The sequence below is a fragment of the Odocoileus virginianus genome, chromosome 33, assembly GCF_023699985.2.
Source record: "Odocoileus virginianus isolate 20LAN1187 ecotype Illinois chromosome 33, Ovbor_1.2, whole genome shotgun sequence".
NCBI lineage: Eukaryota > Metazoa > Chordata > Mammalia > Artiodactyla > Cervidae > Odocoileus > Odocoileus virginianus.
In genome coordinates, this window is record NC_069706.1 from 8,269,950 (window position 1) to 8,290,759 (window position 20,810).

The following is a 20,810-nucleotide window of genomic DNA, read 5'->3' on the forward strand; positions in this document are numbered from 1 at the left end:
GGGAATCAGAAATGGGCAGTTGCAGGGTAGCAGTCCAAGACATTTAGGAATTCCTGATTAAGTAGACTGTTACTGAATCATATAATTCCCCCCGCCCCCCAAAGGACTGAAATGTAACAGAAAACTATTTTGTGCAAGGAAATAAGTAGCTGTCATTTCCGGAGAGTTTCTACATGTGGATGAGCAGAAAACAAAAAGCCTCCATGTGATGGAAGGGCTGGGGAATTTGGACACTAGATTCCTTCTGTCACAACAATGTGTGCTTTGGCCAAATGAGAATGTATTGTACATGACGGCCTTTGGGTAGTTTTTTATTAATATCTTCCAAAATACATTTCAAACGTATCCATTCACTTCCATCTCCATCATCGCCATCCAAGCCCAAACCACTGTAATTCTTTCTCTTGAAAACCTTCAGCACTTTCCTTAACTAGTCTCCCTCTTTCCACATCATCTCCACAGACTGTCATTCTTCAGTTGCTCAGTTGTGTCCGATTCTGCTACCCCATTTACTGGGCAGCTTATATTGATATAATGACTTTGATAGATAGAAGGCGACCTTTCTGCACTGTATAGGTATGTATTCTGCCTTTTACCTGCCATTGTATTTTGAAGAAAGTCTGAAATGCTTACCACTGACTTCATCTTATACCACTGTCTACCTCACTTAGGTCTTTTCTGTTTCTTGGGCAGGTCAAGATTGGTCCTGTGCCAAAGACTTTGTATCTGCTAAGACACAAGACTTTGTAAAGCCTGCATGGAAGGCTTTTCCCTCAGTTTTTCATAGGTTGGAATCCTTCTCATCCTTCAGTTCTCAACTCAAGCATCATCTCTTCCTGAAGCTCTGCCCTTCTTGACCATCACATTTAAGACATGCTCATATCCCATCGTTTTTTTCCCCCTTCCTCTTGAAATTTACTATAATCTGTGATTATTCATGTATGCAGTTGACATATTATCTCCACAACTAAATTATCAGTTCCCCAAGGGTCAGGAACTCTCCCAATTTATCACATTACCCTCCTGCTCCAGTACCTGGAACTCAATAAATAATCATCAAATAAACACATGAATTCACACACAACACAAACTCTGATTTTGCAAATGTAAACATCTATTCTCCTGCAATATGATCACCCATAGAAAACTGCTTCAGGACCCAGTCTGTTGGAAAGCTTCTTACTAGGTTAATTATATTACCTGTTCAGTGAAAGACTGGCAACTCTCCCACTTAAACACGATTATTTACAGCATTTTTACTATGTTTGGTTGATGGGAGGTGATTTATGTGGTAATCGCCACTCTTCAACGGTTAAGAAGAAGTGGGAGGACTTCAATAAAACTAAGCTCCTAATAGATCCCTATGACCTGTTGGCTGTTTTCAACATTGAATCTTCCTAGTGGAAAGAACATATGGCAAAGTGCCTTGTTTTTTAAATAACTGTACCTTGAAGATCTGCTATCTTTCATCATCTAAAGTCATTTTTTAGGGAACAGATTTGGTCTTGGCATCCTTCTGATACCATTTACTTAGAATGTGTTGTGCATTGAGAAAAATTCACTCAAAATTATGTGATGTGTTTGTGCATAAGGCTCAGGTGCGAGCCTCTTAATAAGTTATAGCCAACGAAAGCATCCCAATTCAATTTTCTGCTTACTGACTGCCACTTTATCAAGTACTAATGCACTAAACTCAGACATTTTCAAGAGGAAGATGTAACTGGGGAAAATCACCATTTTATCATTATATTTATCATCAAACGAATGCGAGCACAATTCAGAAGCTTAGAGAATGTTCTTAACCCAGATTCTATAAAACCGTTTTCTTTGCACAGACTGAAGTTGAGACTCAATAGTGGTTTTAACATTTCTTTTGATGCACATTTTAAAAGCTAATTGCCAGAAAAAACTGCTTCAAATAAGCTTTCTCAACAAATACCAGCAGTTTTTACCTAACAACTGACTCCACATTATAGCAAGCTTAAAAATGTCTCATGTTTTAAGTCTTGTCCTTCTTTTCAGTTGAAGGGACTAACCTGTACCTGGATGACATTGCATGTAGAATTAATGACACGGCATCATTAATATGATGATATAGCAAGGCAATGGAGGATCATGTGTTCTAAATCCGAAATCTTCACTGAAAGCCAATTAACTGGCATGAACTTTGAATCATGCATATGAAGGCAGCCTCACCTTTCCCTTTGGCTAGGTTTCTGTTGTATCCAACAGGACTGAAGTATTCAAAGACGAAGACAGCTATGGCAGAGACAATGAGCAGCATCACAAACATCATCACCCAGACGGAGGCGCTGAATGGTTCTGCAGATAAAAGAGGCCAGAGGGATGGAGACATGATCAGTTACGTGATCGGTTACTCTTCCTCACAACCTGGGCAAGCAGGAAGCCTAGAGGTCCATTTTCAGATTCACTGAGAAACCCACTTTGGTATGAATTTCATCTTTCAAAAGAAGCTGTCATTCTGTCCTGTTTGACTCTTGGTGACCCCATGGGCTGTAGCCCACTGGGCTCCTCTATCCATGGGATTCTCCAGGCAAGAATGCTGGAGTGGGTTGTCATTTCCTCCTCCAGGGGATCTTCCCAACCCAGGGATTGAACCTACATCTCCTGCATTGGCAGGCAGATTCTTTACCACTGAGACACCTAGGAAGCCCTTGTCATTGCTTATTCATACATTTAAATCATTCTCTACTCTACAAAATACTTGAGGTATTTTATAAGACTACATACAATAGGATAAAAATAGAGAAGAGCTTATGACATTTTACAAACCAGGTCAAGGATAATAAAAACAAAACAGAATGATAAAAAAACCAAGGGAGAAAGTTAAAATGCAAACAAAGAGGCCACAGGGTCGTAGGTAATTATGGCATCATCCAGGGAACCAAAGCTAAAGAGAAACAAGACTAGACTCGAATAGTCAACCACAAGGCTTCTGCAAAACCAGCATGAGTTTTATTTTCATTTTTATCTTAACATGCTGGAGGGATGATGTGCGGGGAATCCCAGAAGTAAAAGGAGAATTATAACCTGCAAGAAAAGGTCATAAAGTGATGGGAGTGACAAGAATATTGGAAAGTCACAGTCTGCCCCCTCTGCTAGTCCCCTCTTCCTTTTACCTTCTGCTTCAGACAGATGAGATCTCTACAATTCAAAAATCTTGTTGAGGTTGGTAATGGGATTCAGTGCAATTGAAAAGTCATTTGAGGCTATTACAGTCACACGATAATTCAATGAGAATGCATCGCTTAAAGACAGAGGCAATGAGGTAGTAGATGGATGGATGGTTATTTCCCCTAAAAATAGTTTTCATCAATTCATTTTTGTGTGGGTGTCTCAGAAGGATGGGGCGAGACACAGGGTTCTAAATCTCAGATCACATTAGATAGGTAGGAGATATTATGTAAAATAAATTAACGTTTTTATTAAAGCTGATAGAGGATATGAAACTGAGCTGAATGGAGTCATTTTATCCATGTATGACATAGATTTGCTAGAAAATCAACTGAGAATAACATTTTTTAAATGAACATAGCTCCCACCTGATTGCGGTTGGGAAGAAACTGCCCTTGGACACCAGTGAACTTAGAATTTTTTCATCATGAGCAAATATTTTCAAAGAACAAAATATAAAAAGCACAGCAATACCTCTGGAAAAATAGACATTTTATTATTTTTTAATTTTTTTTCTGATGAAGCTAGTAATAATAATAAAGAACTAGGTTGAGAGCAGGCCACCTTTTTATTAAAGTCTGTGATTACCTAACACAGGTCATCACAAATTCCAATGTAATGAGCTTATAATATATAATAAAAAGTTAATAGGTCTGAAGCCTTGACTATATTGAATAATTTTAAAACCTAAAGGGATAATTTGCAATGCAGTTTGATAATGCAAATACGTTAAGAAGCAGTAGGTACAAACACAACTTACTTGACTTAAATATACAAAATGAGCTCAAAGAAATTAATGAGTATAACTGAAATTTATCTTATTCTTAACTTGAGTACAAATAACATCATGTCCCTGAAATCATAGCAATTTGGTAATGAGCTTTATTCAAAAAGGAGGAGACATAAATGAAAAATTAGGAGGTTAAACGTTACTTAATATTCAAGAACAGAGATGTTAAAGTAATTCTCCAAGTTGGACGTGCTAATGGCATAGTGCATCTTACCAGAGGAGGATCGCTGTAAGGAGTAAAGGAGCATGTGTGTGCAGTATTTGGTGGTGTGCTTCACACTGTGGATTCTCAGTTGCTTAGTTGTCCCTGACTCTGTGTGACCCCATGGGCTGTAGCCCGCCAGGCTCCTCTCTCCATGGGATTTCCCAGGCAAGAATACTGGAGTGGGTAGCCATGCCCTCCCCCAGGGGATCTTCCCGACCCAGGGATCAAACCTGAGTTTTCTGTATTTCAGGAAGATTCTTAACCACTGAGCCATCAGGGAAGCCCTTCCACTGTGTACACATAATAAATTACATGGAATAGCTGCTTGGTTCCATGGTCTAAGGCAGAATTGATTGGGGGGGGGGGGGGGGGGTGTGCTGTCCAGGGTCCTGAAAAAGGAATACTAGTTTAAAACGTTGGTGTTATTCGCTACATCGTCTCACAAAACTCGCTGGAGTGTCTCACAGAACTCAAGAACCCAGTTTACTCAGTATATTTACCCATTAATTACAAGGAATGTTAAAGGGTATGAATCAACAGCCAGATGGGAAAATATACAGGACAAGGCATGGGGAAAGAGTGTGGAGTTTCTATGCCCTCCCCAGGGACACTGCTCTCCCGACACTTTCACATGCACACCAACCTAGTTGCTGTCCCTCTGGATTTTTATGGGACCTTCATTACAGGGCGTGTGTGTGCTCAGTCACTTAGTTGTGTCTGACTGTGCAACCCCACGACTGTAGCCCACCAGGCTCCTCTGTCCATGGGATTCTCTGGGCAAGAATACTAGACTGGGTTTCCATTTCTTTCTCCAGGGGATCTTCCTGGCCCAGGGATTGAACCTTCATCTCCTGCTTTGCAGGCACATTCATTCCCACTGAGCCACCAGGGAAGCTCAGTTTAAAACATGCATACTTACTAATCTGATAACTCTTTTTCTTTGAGGGCAATGAGGACACTATTAAGAATATTAGGGGAAATCCTCCCTGAATTCTTTTCCTCACAGGGCAGAATCTGATAGACTGCAGTGAACTTCACTGGTCACCTGATATGTCCTACTCACTAACTGTTCAGAAAATCAGATGGAAAATGATCAAACAACTTATCCCAGATGTTTTCTCAGTTCGAAGCGATGACATCTGTCACCTGACTAATGAGCACACAGAGAGATTCTGCTGTAGAATTCTGGTTTCAGGTACCCATGAATGCCTTGAAGGATGGCTATTTACACACACACACACACACACACACACACACACACACACACACCACAACAAAGCAAATCATTAGAACAATGGTGGGGCTTCCCAGGTGGCACTAGTGGTAAAGAATCTGCCTGCCAATGCAGGAGATGCAAGGGACGTGGGTTTGCTCCTCAATCCCTGGTGAAGGAAGTGGCAAGTCACTCCAGTGTTCTTGCCTGGAGAATGCCATGGACAGAGGAGCCTGGCAGGCTACAACCCATGGGGCCGCCAAGAGTCGGACACGACCGAATGACTAAGCACACCAGTGAGCAGTGGTGAGCCGCCATCTGTCAAGTCTCCGATGTGACCCAGAAATATTTCGAGATAGCTCTGCATTACTTTCTCTACTGGCTTAAAACAGATTCAACATCTGTCTGTGAAGGAACTTTAATCCAGAAGAGACTCCGGCTCAGTATGTCTGTGGATCGAAGACGCTAACCTTCTTGGAAAGTCTTTAGAGCTAACTGAATGGAAACACTGCAAGAGATGTCATCTTTGTCCTTGAAGAGTCACTGGTTACATTTTCACACAAAAGCTCAGAGGCATTACCTACAAGTGTTTCCGATGTGAGTTAATGGACTTTGCGGAGGAGAGAGAATAGGAAGTAATGAAGAGCAATGCAATCAGATTGCAAATGTTTGGCTCTTCCAGATGACTGAGCCAGTGAATGGAAAAATGTAGCTTAGTATGGTTCATTATGATTTTCAAAACCTGCAGATAATGACCGTAAATGAGGGGGTGCAAGTCAATCGAATAGGGATGCAATTTGGTGACTAGGAAGAATATTAAGCGTACTGTGTAAAAACAGCATTGAAAACAGATTGCTCTGCTTACAATTTATTTTATCTTTTAAGGTGCAGTAGGAAGAGTGGGGTGGAAAAGAGGTTTAGTTAAGTTGAGCAAAAATACTTGACTTTTACGGAAATGTTCTACTAATGCAGGTAAAGATAAAAATCTAGGGAAACTGGGTGGAGGCCAGATTCAATATCAGTTACCCATATTTACGAGACAAGTTGGTTGATATATTTTTTTTCCTCTTTGATTGAAGTAGATCAAAATTTCTCTGTAGCTCACTAAGGAGATGAGTGGATAGTTTGTGATAAGAAACAGATCTCTTTCCATTTCTTTCATGAACTCCCTTCCTCCAATCCTTTCTTAACCTCTAGGACCAAAGATTTCTGTTAAAGGACCCAATAGGAAATAGTGAGAAAATGATTAGGGGTGACTAATGTGAGAGTACATCTGATAGCTACGAACAGTCTGCTCGTGTTGTCAAAGTCAGTGAGTGGTATTTTTCATGATACAGTAAGGCTCCTTTATTAAGATACGGGCATCATTATCCATGGCAGAAACTGAAAAAGTGTTCATCTCTCAGTTGTGTTCAACTCTTTGTGATCCCATGAACTGTAGCCTGCCAGGCGCCTCTGTCCATGGAATTCTCCAGGCAAGAACACTGGAGTGGGTTGCCAATTCCCTTCTCCAGGGACCTTCCCAACCCAGGGATCAAACTCATGCTTCCTGCATTGCAGGCAGATTCTTTACTATCTGATCCATATCAGACACGGGCCCAAAAGGAACCTAATGAGGTGTGTATTTGTCAAGGTCCATGTTATTCCAACAAAGGTTACAAAAACTGATGTGAGTGCAAAATCAAATCCAGTGAGTGGTAAGGATTTCAACAGCTTAAATGGATTATCAAAAATGAAAACAGTAAATCCGTATGTGTCTGTGAGTCAGGCAGTATCCAAAATCCTGTTAGTCAATATTTCACTCAAGAGAATGAAGCACAGACGCTAACACCACATATCAATACAGACAGTGGAAGGGTACGATTAGGGGCTTGGGGCTAGTGTGCACAAATTGGTCCTAGTCTGCATTTCAGTTCTCTAATAAAGTTTTTGTTTGTTTGTTTTTGGGAAAAAAAGTAAGAAACTCACCTAACCCTAGAAAGTGAAGTCGAAGTGTTAGTGTCCAACTCTTTGTGACCCCATGGACTGTAGCCCACCAGGCTCCTCTGTCCATGGAATTCTCCAGGCAAGAATATTGGAGTGGGTAGCCACGCCTTTCTCCAGAGAATCTTCTCGACCCACGGATCAAACCCGGGTCTCCTGCATTGCAGGCAGATTCTTTACTGGGTGAGTCACGAGGGAAGCCCACTTGACCATAATCTGTTTTCTCTCTCTCATGCAGTTTTCTTCTAGGGGGTCACTGTTTGTCTTAACCTTTCCAAATTTGGAAGGTTATATGGGAATGCCAAGGGGAAGTTAATCTGAACCCTATGTTCTTTAAGACAGCCACTCTCAAAACCTGTTTATGATGACAAAACACTCAGCACAATGGTTTCCTTTACAGAAAAATTTTAAAATGCTTGGCTATGTCCCATGCAGTTTCATCTACACCAGCCAGGCTTCCGAATGCATAGGTGCTAAAGAAAACTAGATGATAGAAAAAAACTGGAACTACCTTGGTTTAAAAAGTACAAACCTTTAATGTAAAAACTTAAATTTATGATGTAGTTAAAAAGAGAGTAAGAAGAATTTCCTCCCTTATAAACCATTCAGCTTAAAGGATAGTCACATTTAAAATATGATTCCATTAATTTTAAAATGGTATATCCTCTTCAGACTGCTTCTGTTTTGTTTGTCAGAGTCCTGGTATAAATCACTGCACAGTCATCATTATTTTCACTCTCACATCCAGTAAATAAATGACTGTCATTCTAATGAGGGATGGAGGATGGGTATGTGGCTGCTAAATAAAAGTTTATGAGCTGACTTAAATTAACTGTGGGCCGACAGGTTTATTTTTTAAATGCTTTCAAGGCTCTAAGCAATATATCTCCTAATCTATATTCTACACTATCAAGGGCAGTATCTGAATATGTGATTGTATTTTTAGCGGCTATTTCCAAGTAAAAGATAAATGAAAGATGTTAAAAGGGGGAAAAATTGGGATAATTCAAATGCAAGATGCTTTCAATATGCTCATGTGGTTAAATGGAACTGAACAAGGTCCTAACTGGTCCTGCCATTTGAGCAAGCACAACAGAATACCTGTGACTCCTCACAGGAAGGCAAGAGTGACTATGAAGTTCACATACCTAGAAAAGCAGAAGGTGAGACAGTGCCGTTACTTCTGGAAACCATGACGCTGATTCCTGTCTCCACGAAGGGCACAGAGAAATCCACCACTTCGGAACGTTCCTCATTGATGGTGAGTGAGCCGACGGCCATGACCGCCCGATGGTAGACCACCTGAACGGAAGGCCAGAGAAAGAATCATCTTTATCTATCCTTCCCACCATCCCTGAGGGCCCAGCATATGAAAAGATGACGTACCTCCCCAATCATCCCATTCCACACATTGTTCACTTTTTTGCCATGCTTCCCATTGGTCACCAGGTAAAGGTCATAGGTGAACTTCACCGTTCTGGAAAGCTTCTTGAGGATATCGATGCAGAACCCCTTGCAGCATTTTTTAACGTTCATGCCTTCATTGGTTGAATTGCTGTAGAGAAAATCCCAGGACGGTAGAGGATTAGCAGTGGGAAATGTGTTCACGGTCATTATCTACACTGTTCTGCTATTTTTCACATGGGAAATTGAGGCTTAAAATGAGGAAGTGGCTTTTCCAAGGACAAGCAGTAGGTTTATGACAGCAAAAGTAGAAAGTGTTCTTAATGATGACAGTAATTGTGACAACACGTCATGTTTATTGAGTATTTATTGTTTGCTAGGCACTGTGATAAATGCTTTATATTAATTGTTGGATTAATCTTCATGACAATTCTCTTAATTAGGTAGTATTCAGATCCCCATTATACAGATGAGAATTACTACCTTTTATTTTTTTAAAGCTTGTAAGACACCAAATCTCTTTAGATCAGTTTAGTCATGTGATCTAAACTGAATTTTTTTTTCATTTATTTTTTCTAGTTGGAGGCTAATTACTTTACAATATTGTAGTGGTTTTTTTCATACATTGACATGAATTAGCCATGGATTTACATGTATTCCCCATCCCGATCCCCCCTCCCACCTCCCTTTCTACCCGATCCCTCTGGGTCTAAAAAGACAGTGGAAAATGGAGGAGAAGAAGATATGAAATTATCAGAGCAAGGTGAGTTTTGCCTTATTCTTTCACTAAAGATAGAGGTTAGCAACCAAAGGGAAGAAAAATGGGTGCCTTACTTCCTTAGGAAAGGCACTTCCCTTGCTGAAGAAAACTAGAAATTCTCAGCTAAGAATCAGGAGACCTGGGATCTACTCTGTGCCTGAGTCTATCAATGTAATGTTTCTTGATTGAGTCATATGTCAAATGAAGGCTCATTCATAACATTTCCCCTACATGGTGGGAAGGGAAACGGTGACACTATTAAATAGCAAGGCCCTTGGTCAGGAAAAAGCCCTATTAAAATACAGAAGGCATTGCTGTCTTAAAACTTATCAAAACCTACCCAGGTTACACTCGTTGCTTTGTACCAGTCACTGTGCTTTATTTACTTGACCAAGTCATATTCAAAGGACACCCACAGAAAAACCAGAAATGCTTTTAAAAGGGGAGGAAACTGAGGTCTTCCTAACTGATAATAAAAACTAGTTAAACAACTCATGTGGGAAGAGCAAGACCTCTCTGGGTAATGCCCTTGGTTCCACCTTGCTCTGGGGCGTTCCGTGCTGACACATGCATATCACAGGAAACGCGCTCCCTGAACATTCCATTCTTGGCACATCTAAGCACTACAATGAACTATTGCTGAAGCACTAAAATGATGTCTACAGAATTCTAACAGCATAATAGGAAAATACTTATGTTTCCATATCACATGATAAAAGTAGGTTACACAGTGATAACATACAGAATAGTCAAAGTGATATAAAAACAAATGAGCTTAAGATGTAGTTAGATAGAAAAACAATGAAATAGGAAGCAGAGCTATTTTTGAATGGTAAGACATGTATACATAATTGGCTAACCACACAAACATAGTAAGCATCATTGGTATACGTCTATATCCAAGAATATGGATAGATTTGACAATCTAGCTTTGAGTAATGGAAGTGAGTTGCAGAATGAAACCTTCCCCCCTCCAATGTTTTCTTTCTCTCAGGGTCACAGATCACCTATCCTGAATTGCTCCCTTCACCACTGCCCCTTCCGATCCTGTTTTTGAGTTCTGCTCAACCCGCTTGCATCTACCAGCCAGGACCACCACAGAGACCTCACTCTCCAGCCTTGAGGCTGGACAGCCTGCTCAGGCCCTGCTGCCCTCAGCCTGGGGGCTAGGGGAGGCCACACCACATATATTTACAGATGGTTGGGTGACAATTCTGTAGCACAACAGGAAGTAGAGACCTTCCTTCTCCCCACTGATTTCCCAGAGCAGAAAGGGTCAAGCCGGAGTTATGATCACCATAAATAAAGAAGTATGTCCTAAGTACATTCAGTTAATGGCATGTCCAAATATGATTTTCTTCTTGGTATCTATGGCTCTTTGAAAAACAGGCCCATATCAAATTCTCTATTTTTCTCTTTGGCCACTATAGGCTGTGCATCAACGCCTCTTTAGTACCTCTTTTCATCTGTATCCCCTTCATTCTCTGCTTCCTCCCTTGTTCTATTGCAGGCTCTTCCTTCACCTGGGACAATCTGGACTGGAGTTAAGGTTTAAGGTTCAAAGTCACAGCCACATAGCGGCCTCACTGCTTCTTTGACCTCACTGGGAACCTCAGTCAATGTCTAAGCTAATTATTCCCCAAGTTCCCTAACAGTGTATTCTAGATGCCAGTGGTCACTGATGTATTTTTCACCCCACAAGCACCCCCTGGGTAGCTACTCTGTGTAAAGACATGGAACGAGATCCTGGGGACGTGGAGTGAAAAAGACAAGCAGAAAGTGCACTAGTTGGATTTAACATGGAAACGATGGAAACGCAGACCACACTGGGGACTTGCGTTGGTTCTATCACAGACCTTGTGTGTATGTGGAGGGGGCGTGACAACGACATAGACATCTGAGAATCTCCATTCTCTGCCATTACCCAGAAGACAGGGGGACTCATCAAAACATATACAGGAAGAGGGATCCAATAAATCATCACTTCTCAGGCTCTACTATTTCCCAGGGTGGCCAGTGGATGTGCCTTGCAAGTCAGGCAGAATTTAAAATCCTGGGTCTGCCCTTAACAAGCATGGAAACTCAGACGGGTCTCTTCATTCACAGACTGCGATTTACGTACTCGTACATGGAGAAAGCTGATACCTACCTTGCAGACTAGTTGGAAAAATTAAATAAAATATCTAAAGTACTTCTCACATAAGTGCTTGAAAATACATTTCCTCTCTTCTCACCAACGATTTGGCAGTTTAGGGGATTAACTGGCAGTATAGCCATTTAATAGAAAGATAAATCCATCTGAATGCAGAATTCCAAAGAATAGCAAGGAGAGATAAGAAAGCCTTCCTCAGTGATCAATGCAAAGAAATAGAGGAAAACAATAAAATGGGAAAGACTAGAGAGCTCTTCAAGAAAATTAGAGATATCAAGAGAACATTTCATGCAAAGATGGGCACAATAAAGGACAGAAACAGTATGAACCTAACAGAAGCAGGGGATATTAAGAAGAGGTGGCAAGCATACACAGAAGAACTATACAAAGAAGATCTTAATGACCCAGATAACCGTGATGGTATGATCACTCACCTAGAGCCAAACATCCTGGAGTGCAGTCAAGTGGGCCTTAGGAAGCATCACTGTGAACAAAACTAGTGGAGGTGATGGAATTCCAGTTGAGCCATTTCAAATCCTAAAAGATGATGCTGTGAAAGTGCTGCATTCAATATGCCAGCAAATATGGAAAACTCAGCAGTGGCCACAGAACTGGAAAAGACCAGTTTTCATTCTAAACCCAAAGAAGGGCAATGCCAAAGAATCTTCAAACTACCGCATAATTGCACTTATCTCACATGCTAGCAAAGTAATGCTCACAATTCTACAACCCAGGCTTCAACAGTGTGTGAACCGTGAATTTCTAGATGTTCAAGCTGGATTTAGAAAAGGCAGAGAAACCAGAGATCAAATTGCCAACATATACTGCATCATAGAAAAAGCAAGAGAGTTCCAGAAAAACTTCTGCTTCATTGACTACGCTAAAGCTTTGATTGTGTAGATCACAACAAACTGGAAAATTCTGAAAGAGATGGGAATACCAGACCACCTGACCTGATTCCCAAGAAACCTGTATGCAGGTCAAGAGCCAAATATGGAACAATGGACTGGTTCCAAATTGGGAAACGAGTATGTTAAGGCTATATATTGTTGCCCTGCTTATTTAACTTATATGCAAAGTACATCATGGAAAATACTGGACTGGATGAAGCACAAGCTGGAATCAAGATTTCTGGGACAAATATCAACCTCAGATATGCAGATGACACACCCTTATGGCAGAAAGCAAAGAGGAAATAAAGAGCCTCTTGATGAAAGTGAAAGAGGAGAGTGAGAAAGTGGCTTAAGGCTCAACATTCAGAAAACTAAGGTCATGGCATCTGGTCCCCTCACTTCATGGGAAATAGATGGGGAAACAGTGGAAAAAGCGAGAGACTTTATTTTCTTGGGCTTCCAAATCTCTGCAGATGGTGACTGCAGCCATGAAATTAAAAGATGCTTGCTCCTTGGAAGAAAAGCTATGACAAACCTAGACAATATATTAAAAAGCAGAGACATTACTTTGCTGACAAAGGTCTGTCTAGTCAAAGCTACGGTTTTTCCAGTAGTCATGTATGGATATGAGAGTTGGACCATAAAGAAAGCTGAGCGCCAAAGAATTGATGCTTTTGAACTGTGGTGTTGGAGAAGACTCTTGAGAGTCCCCTGGACTGCAAAGAGATCAAAACAGTCCATCCTAAAGGAAATCCATCATGAATATTCATTGGGAGGACTGATGCTGAAGCTGAAGCTCCAATACTGGTCACCCAATGTGAAGAGCTGACTCATTGAAAAAGACCCTGATGCTCGGAAAGTTTGAAGGCAGGAACAGAAGGGGACAACAGAGGATGAGATGGTTGGATGGCCTCACCGACTCAATGGACATGAATTTGGGCAAGCTCTGGGAGATGGTGAAGGATAGAAAAGCCTAGCATGTTGCAGTCCATGGTATTGCAAAGAGTCAGACAAAACTAAGCGACTGAGCAACAACAAATAGCCATTTATCCCTACATATCAAATTAGATAATTGTTCCTCAATTTTCTACTCATGTCTTAACACTTGACTAAAGCAGATTAGAAGAAAAGTCTGGTTTCTCAGCTCATTTCCTACTACCTGATTTTTTAGAAGACTGATCTGTGTCCTCAAGATCCCGCCATTTACCAGAAGTGATTGACAAAGGGCTTTCCCTGAAAGAATATCACCAAGAAAAACTAACACAATCATGTTGTCTAATGGGAGTTCTTAATGGAACCGATCACCTTGCCTCAAGATGTTCCCTTTAGAAAATGCAGTTGATCTAATCTGTGTTACAGTTGGGATTAATGGATCCTACTTATTTTCTATTGCTTTCAGGTAAATAAAAGACTTTAATTACACCTAGAAGCACAGCAAGCTTCTCATGTCACCAAGTGGGAAAAGAAAAATTGCAAGCCACCACCTTCCACACCACCACAAAATGTGAATTTGAACCAGTTAGTCGGTTTATATTGTTCCGTTGAAAAGTCGATTCTTTTAAAGACAGTAATATATCTGTAGGCTCATTTCCTCCAGACCATGCATCTCAGGACTTGGTAATCTACTGTTTTCAGTTCCAAGGCTTCTGATTTTAAAGACTTTAAACTACAAAGATTGAGTGTGAAGCATAAGAGGCCCTGCCTGATTAGTCTTACTGAAGCAGAGGAGATACTGTTATCATAAAGGAGTTGCCCCACTGGGGTTATACTCTTTGCTTTGTGTCAGCTACTCTGCTTGCTTCATCTGGACAAGTTCAAAGACCCAGTTCATCTGATCATCTGCTCAAAGGAACACCCACCAAAGTCAAAACCTCCTTTGTCAACTTTCCCACGTAATCCCTTCTATTGGGTCCATTTGGTTTTTTCCCATGGAAACACTCTAACAAACTTTTTGGTCGATCCAATATCGTTGCCCCCACCTCCTACCCCAAGCTCATCACTTCCAAGTACTGCACTAGGCTTCCTTCTGTTTCACAAACTCACCAACCTCTTTCTTCCCTCAAGGCCTTCTGTACGCATTCCTCTACCTGGGTGGTTCTTCCCTAGTTCATCGCATGCTTGGCTCCTTCTCCTCCCTTCTGTGTCACTAAAGGAGCCCCACATGCCCCAAGTTACTCTCTGATGCTGCCACCTTACTCAGATCCTTCACAGGGTTTATCCTAATGTAGAGCTGCTCTGGTTCTTTATTGGCTGCCTTGTTTTTTTTTTTAACACTTGTGCAGGCCTTGACTGCAGGATTCTTCCTTGTTTACTGATGAATCTTCCATGCCCAGCACTGTGACTAACACAGAAACTATGCTTCATGTGTATTTATTTATTGACTAATCTATTCAGAATTTCGACCCCGTAGAGGCTGATGACTCCAAAAAAAGTCAATGATTACTTACTGAATGATCCATTCAGAATTTCAACCCCATAAAGGTTACTCATTGATAAAAATTGCTCCAAACCAAAATGCACCTTCATCATACATTTAGCAATCATATTTTTAAAAAATTATCTTTATCCAAAGCACTGAGCCATGGGGATTTGCACCCTGTATGATAATAACTGAGGTTGGAATTTGGCAGGTAGGAGGAAAAGTATCCATTCACTCCTCAGTTCAAGCGTCACCAACACTGAGTGTCACACTCTGCGCTTGTCAGTGAGGGCACAGGGATTAACACGCCACGTTCCCTGTATTTGGACAGCTAATGACAGTGAAAGTGACAGTTGCTCAGTCATGTCCATCTCTTCTGCGACCCCCATGGACTGTAGCTTCCTCTGTCCATGGGATTCTCCAGGCAAGAATACTGCAGTGGGTTGCCATTCCCTTCTCGAGGGGATCTTCCTGACCCAGAGATCTAACCCAGGTCTCCTGCATTGCAGACAGATTCATTACTGTCCAAGCTACCAGAGAAGCTAATACTCCGGGGAAAATATGGACACACTTTAAGCCACAAAAACAAGTGAGACAGATAAACAAGAGAGGGCTACAGACTGAATGTTTATGCTCCCCTCAAATTCATATATTGAAACCCTGATCCCTGCTGTGATGCTATCTGGATGTGGGACGTTGGGGAAGTAATTAGGTCATGAGGGTGGAACCCTCATAAATGGAAGCAGTGCCCTGATAAGAAGAAGTGGGTAAGAAGAAGACAGTCATGTGCAAACAAGAGGGTCCCTATCAGACACCAGACCTGCCGCCACCTTGAGTGTGGACTTTCCAGCCTCCAGAACTGTGAGGCTATTATTTAAGCCACCCTCTCATGGTAATTCATCACAGCAGCCTGAGTGAATTAAGAGACAGAGACAGAGGCAGTACTGTGGAAGTAGGGAGAACTAACCCAACTTGGGGAGGAAGTGCTTAAGCCTTTAAGGACAAGCAAGGATTTTCCAGGAGAAAGAAGGCAATCACAAAATGCTCAGAAAAAAATAGATTTCCATCCAATTATAGGCTTTATTCTTTTGTGAATTCCCCACCAGGGTGGTATTTGTGTTTATGTTTGCATTACAAAGACTATAATCAGCGTCTTGGACTTGGCTATGAAACTTTAGAGTCTCCAAAGGGTTTATAGATTAGGGACAGCCCTTTGCCAGAGGCTCTGATTTAACTGTCAGTTTCTCTTCAATCATAATAAAAGAAGAAACAACTTAGATGTGATGCTGGCTTTGCTGCTGGTGATCAAGGAGACCCCCCCAGGAGATCAGCTCCACCTGGTTCACATCGGAAAGTCACTTGGAAGGGAGATGTTGACCCCAAAATGGAGAGAAGTTTTGAAAATACTGAGGAGTGTGGATCTGGAAATTAGGAAAGAGGTGGAAGGTATGGTTTGGGGGAGGGAGCAACCAGAAATGAACAAGAGAAATAATTATTTTAAGAAGGACTGAAGGGGAGGGTTGATTCACCATATGGTTAAGAATATGGTGGTGGAGTCAGATGGCCCAGTGCTTGAGTTCTGGCTCTCTCTTACTAGCTGAGTGGCTCTGAATGTGCTTCTTAGTCTTCCAGTAAACTCAGCTTTTATGGTGTTTAAAATGGGCAAAACCACGCACCCCCTATTACTATTGTTGGAATGAAATAAATGCAAACCAGCTGGTGTAGTTCTAGTCTTTTTAAAAAATCTATTCTTACATATATCTATTATAATAGAGCATATTTTATATTACATTTCATTATTACTTTAGAGATATTGTTCCCTTGGTATCTCAAATTTTCTTGAAGAGATCTCTAGTTTCCCCCATTCCATTGTTTTCCCGTTTCTCTGCACTGTTCACTTACGAAGCCTTTCTTAGCTCTCCTTGCTATTCCCAGGGACTCTGTCTTCAGTTGGGGGTATCTTTCCCTTTCTCCCTTTGGCTTCTCTTCCTTTCTCAGCTATCTGCGGGGTTGCAAAGAGTCGGACATGACTTAGCGATGGACCAACAAGAGATACTGTTGTCATCAGTGATGCAGGCTACAGTAGAGGATTGGGCACGTTCAACCCACCGCACCCCCAGACTCACTTGATCTTGACAAACTTCCGGCACGGCACGGTGTTCCTCACACACGTCTCGGTCAGCGGGTCAATGTCTTCCACGATGACAAAGGGGGCCTCCTCGAGGGTGACGATGCTCAGATGGTTGTCGTCCGGCTCACAGTCAGAGAAGGACTTGTACCTGGGCCACACGGCGTGCCTCAGGCTCAAGGTCTGGTTCTCCCACTTGCCCACCTGCGGCAAAAAGACAGAGACACACGTGTGCTTTCCTGCACCACCGGCTTCTTGAAGGAGGAGCCCTCCCCCAGAAGAGGCATGGGAGAAGAAGTCTACCATCGTCGGGGCTTTTCCGTTACCTACCTCAACGCACGCATCTGTTATTTGCTAAGAGAGATGGGGATAAAGAGGAAAGCAGCCCCCGTGCCCTGGACTCTCCCCAGACTGAGTAAATACGGGGGTGATAACTAAGCACAGATGCCGTAATGTCCCCCCAGTGCTCAGGACCACTGATGTCATGAAAACAGCAAAGGGGGCTTCCCTGGTGGTCCAGTGGTTAAGAATCTGCGTGCCAGTGTGGGAGACACGGATGGGTTCCATCCCTGATCCGGGACGATCCCACATACCGTGGAGCAACTAAGGCCATGCGCCACAGCTACTGAGTCTGTGCTCTAGGGCCCGGGAGCTGCAGCTACGGAAGCTTGTGCACCTCGGATGCTCAGCAACAAGAGAAGCCACGGCAACGAGAAGCCCGAGCACCGCAACTAGAGAGTAGGCCCCACTTGCTGCACCTAGAGAAAAGCCCACACAGCAGTGAAGACCCAGCATGGCCAAAAATAGCCCCAAAGAAAGAAGAAAACAGCAGGGACTTTTCGAGTTAGACAGATCTGGACTTAAATCCCCAACTCTCGCCAGTTGCTAGCTGCACAACCCCAGGCAGGCTCTTAATCACGATGAACATCTGTTTTCTCATCTGTAAATAGACACAATTCCACCTACTTTATAAGGATGTCATGGGAATGAAACAAGGCATTTTGAGAAAAGCCTACAGCCCAATGCCCAGCAGGTATTAGGGACTGTGTAAACTCTTCCTGTAAGTATAGAAGAGAGACAGTGAGAGGGAGAGAAATTTTAAAAGTGCTAAGAAAGAGAGAAAGAGGAACAGGGAGAGGAGGAGGAAGTCCGAGAGCAAAAGGGAGCGAGGTCTGGTAAAAGGATGAGAGCCTCCCTTCAAGCTCGGATGGGGTTCTATTTAAGTTGCAAATCAGGGGAACTTATCAATCAGGCATGGAGTGGAGACTTTTGCTGCTTAGCGAACACCAAGACCTGTCAAAACAGAATCGATTGTGTTCCCTCCCTGCAGCAGTTGGCATCTTAGCGAAATCAAATTGAAGGCTGTATGTTTCGAACCTTGATTTTATTTGACAGCTTATTGGCACCCTTCACATACACATGGGGGGAAAGCTGCCCCCACCTTCGCACTTTCTCCTTCCTACTCCTGCTCCCACACGCAACTGCTTGACACCACAGGTCAGCGCTTTATTTGTAGCATCAACCTCAAGGAAAAATACCTCGTCTGAAGAGCTAAGTGCCGAGCGTCCGGGCTTGTCTTTGTTGATGTGACCCTCTCACCTCTCCTCCTGTAATGTAAGTGTCATCAGAAATGAATCTCAGACCCTTAAAGAGAATTCAGACATGCTGGACACCAGGAGAGGCGACAGGGCGTCGGGAGAGACTGCAATCAGTCTGTTCTCAGAGATGACTTCAGCCTCTGGACTGGAAAATGTTTGCTGCTTGTTGAGAAACGTGCCACGCAGCCAATTACAAAACTGCCCAGCTTCACGAATACCTTCCTTTTTAAGTTACGAAAGGTGGTAGGGTAATTTGAACAAATAAACACGTTCATCACCTCATGCTGTGATGTGTAACACAGGATGGAGAGAAAGTGGAGCCCATCAAATCTGTCATTCATTCAACACAGATTTATTGAACACTGGCTAGGTGCTGGCATGTGCCTGAGAACAATGAGGGATAAAACTGAACGTTTCCTGCCTTCCAAGCCAACAATAATAAACATGCAAATAGACAAAGAGATATTCAGACTCTTCCTTTTGGAATATGTTACATCCATCCCTTTCTTTTCCATCTCTCTTAGAAAACTCAAACATAACCTTTAAGAGACTGGGTAGTTCAGTGGCCAAGACAATGGCTTTTGGAGTCAAATGGAACTAAATGCTGATCCTGGTTTCACCCATTAGCTAAGCAGCCTGGGAAAAGTGGCTTAACCTTTCTGAGCTTCACTTTATCTATAGAATGTGGATGGACACAACATATGCTTTCAGAACTATAGTGAGATTTGAATGAGTCAAAAATATACATGAAGCGCTGAGCACAGAATTTACTTAGCATGGAACATACATGGCAGATACTATTATGTTATTATTGTGGTTGTGCTAAGTTGCTTCTGATGCTTTGTGACCCTGTGGACTATAGGCTTCTCTGTCCATGGGATTCTCCAGGCAAGAATACTGAAGTGGGTTGCCATGCTCTCCTCCAGGGAACCTTTCTGGCCCAGGGATTGAACCCATGTCTCTTATGTCCCCTGCATTGGCAGGTAGGTTCTTTACCTCTAGCACCATCTGGGAAGTTAGCATGTAAGATAGAGCTCAAATATGACTTAATTTGCAAAGGCATTCCCATGTTCCCTGGTAATATAGAACATTGCTCCCAGCTCCCCCATAGCATTTGATGCTATAATTATAACAGTGTCACTTCTGAGCACTTCTATGTACTAAGGAAATGTGCCAATTTTACCACTTTGTTTAATCCCCACAAATCCCACATGATAAAGACTATTACTCCAATACCACAGGTCAGGGAACTACAGCACAGAGAGGCTGTGCAACCTGCCCAAACATGCACAGCTTTTTAAGTGGTGGAACCAGAACTATACCATGGAATCATCTGAATCCAAAGGCATTTTCCCACTAGTGCTTCTAGTAATTGATCTGCAGTAATCATGTTATTGCTCCAAGATCCTCTCTTCCTTGCAGAGACAACTCCTAAAATCCCAAGGTAACACAAATAGAGGTAAAACCCACTGAGTGAGCAGAATCTTTGGTGACGTCACTGACCATATCACATACTCTACACCGTGGGAGGCAGGCAAAAGTTCCAGCCGAAGGCTGACTCACGGAGAGACAGGCTACAAAGGTTCATGAGTCCCCAGAGTGCAGTAACTTCTGAGATCTTCTCTAAGTTCCTCCCTCCCTTCCTAACACTTCCAACTAAGCACCCATGGGTCCGCCAAGGAGGGTGGAAATATGCGGTGGGTGGAAAACTTGATCCAGAGCTGAAGCTGCTGTGTCAACACTGCCCTGGATCCTGAGAACTTGCACCTCCTTCTCGGAGTCTGATGATCTCCTGCTCCAAACACCAAAAATCTCAACTCTTAAGATTTTTTCTACCAGATAGGGAAGAAACAGACAACCTTCACTTTCCCCTCCTATATTCCTGTTTACAAAGGGCTGTAACTGAGTCTGGGGTTTGTAGACAGGTTTAATAGAGATTCATTTACTCCGTAAATATTTACTGAGTAGCTTTTAGATGACAAGCACTGTGCGAGGCACCAAGGATACTGTAGTGTAAACAGCAACATTTTTACTTACATTGAATTTCTAGGCTAATTGGAAAGACACACA

The 20,810-nt window shown here is 42.3% G+C and overlaps 1 protein-coding gene across 1 annotated transcript in view; it reads right to left on the reverse strand.

The window, feature by feature from the left end:
* GRIN2A (glutamate ionotropic receptor NMDA type subunit 2A) overlaps window positions 1-20,810 on the reverse strand; it is a 430,039-nt gene that overhangs the window by 88,523 nt on the left and 320,706 nt on the right. Inside the window, 4 exon segments of the mRNA XM_070460672.1 lie at window positions 2,197-2,322; window positions 8,535-8,688; window positions 8,773-8,941; window positions 17,141-17,346. Coding sequence (XP_070316773.1) covers window positions 2,197-2,322; window positions 8,535-8,688; window positions 8,773-8,941; window positions 17,141-17,346 — 655 coding nt within the window.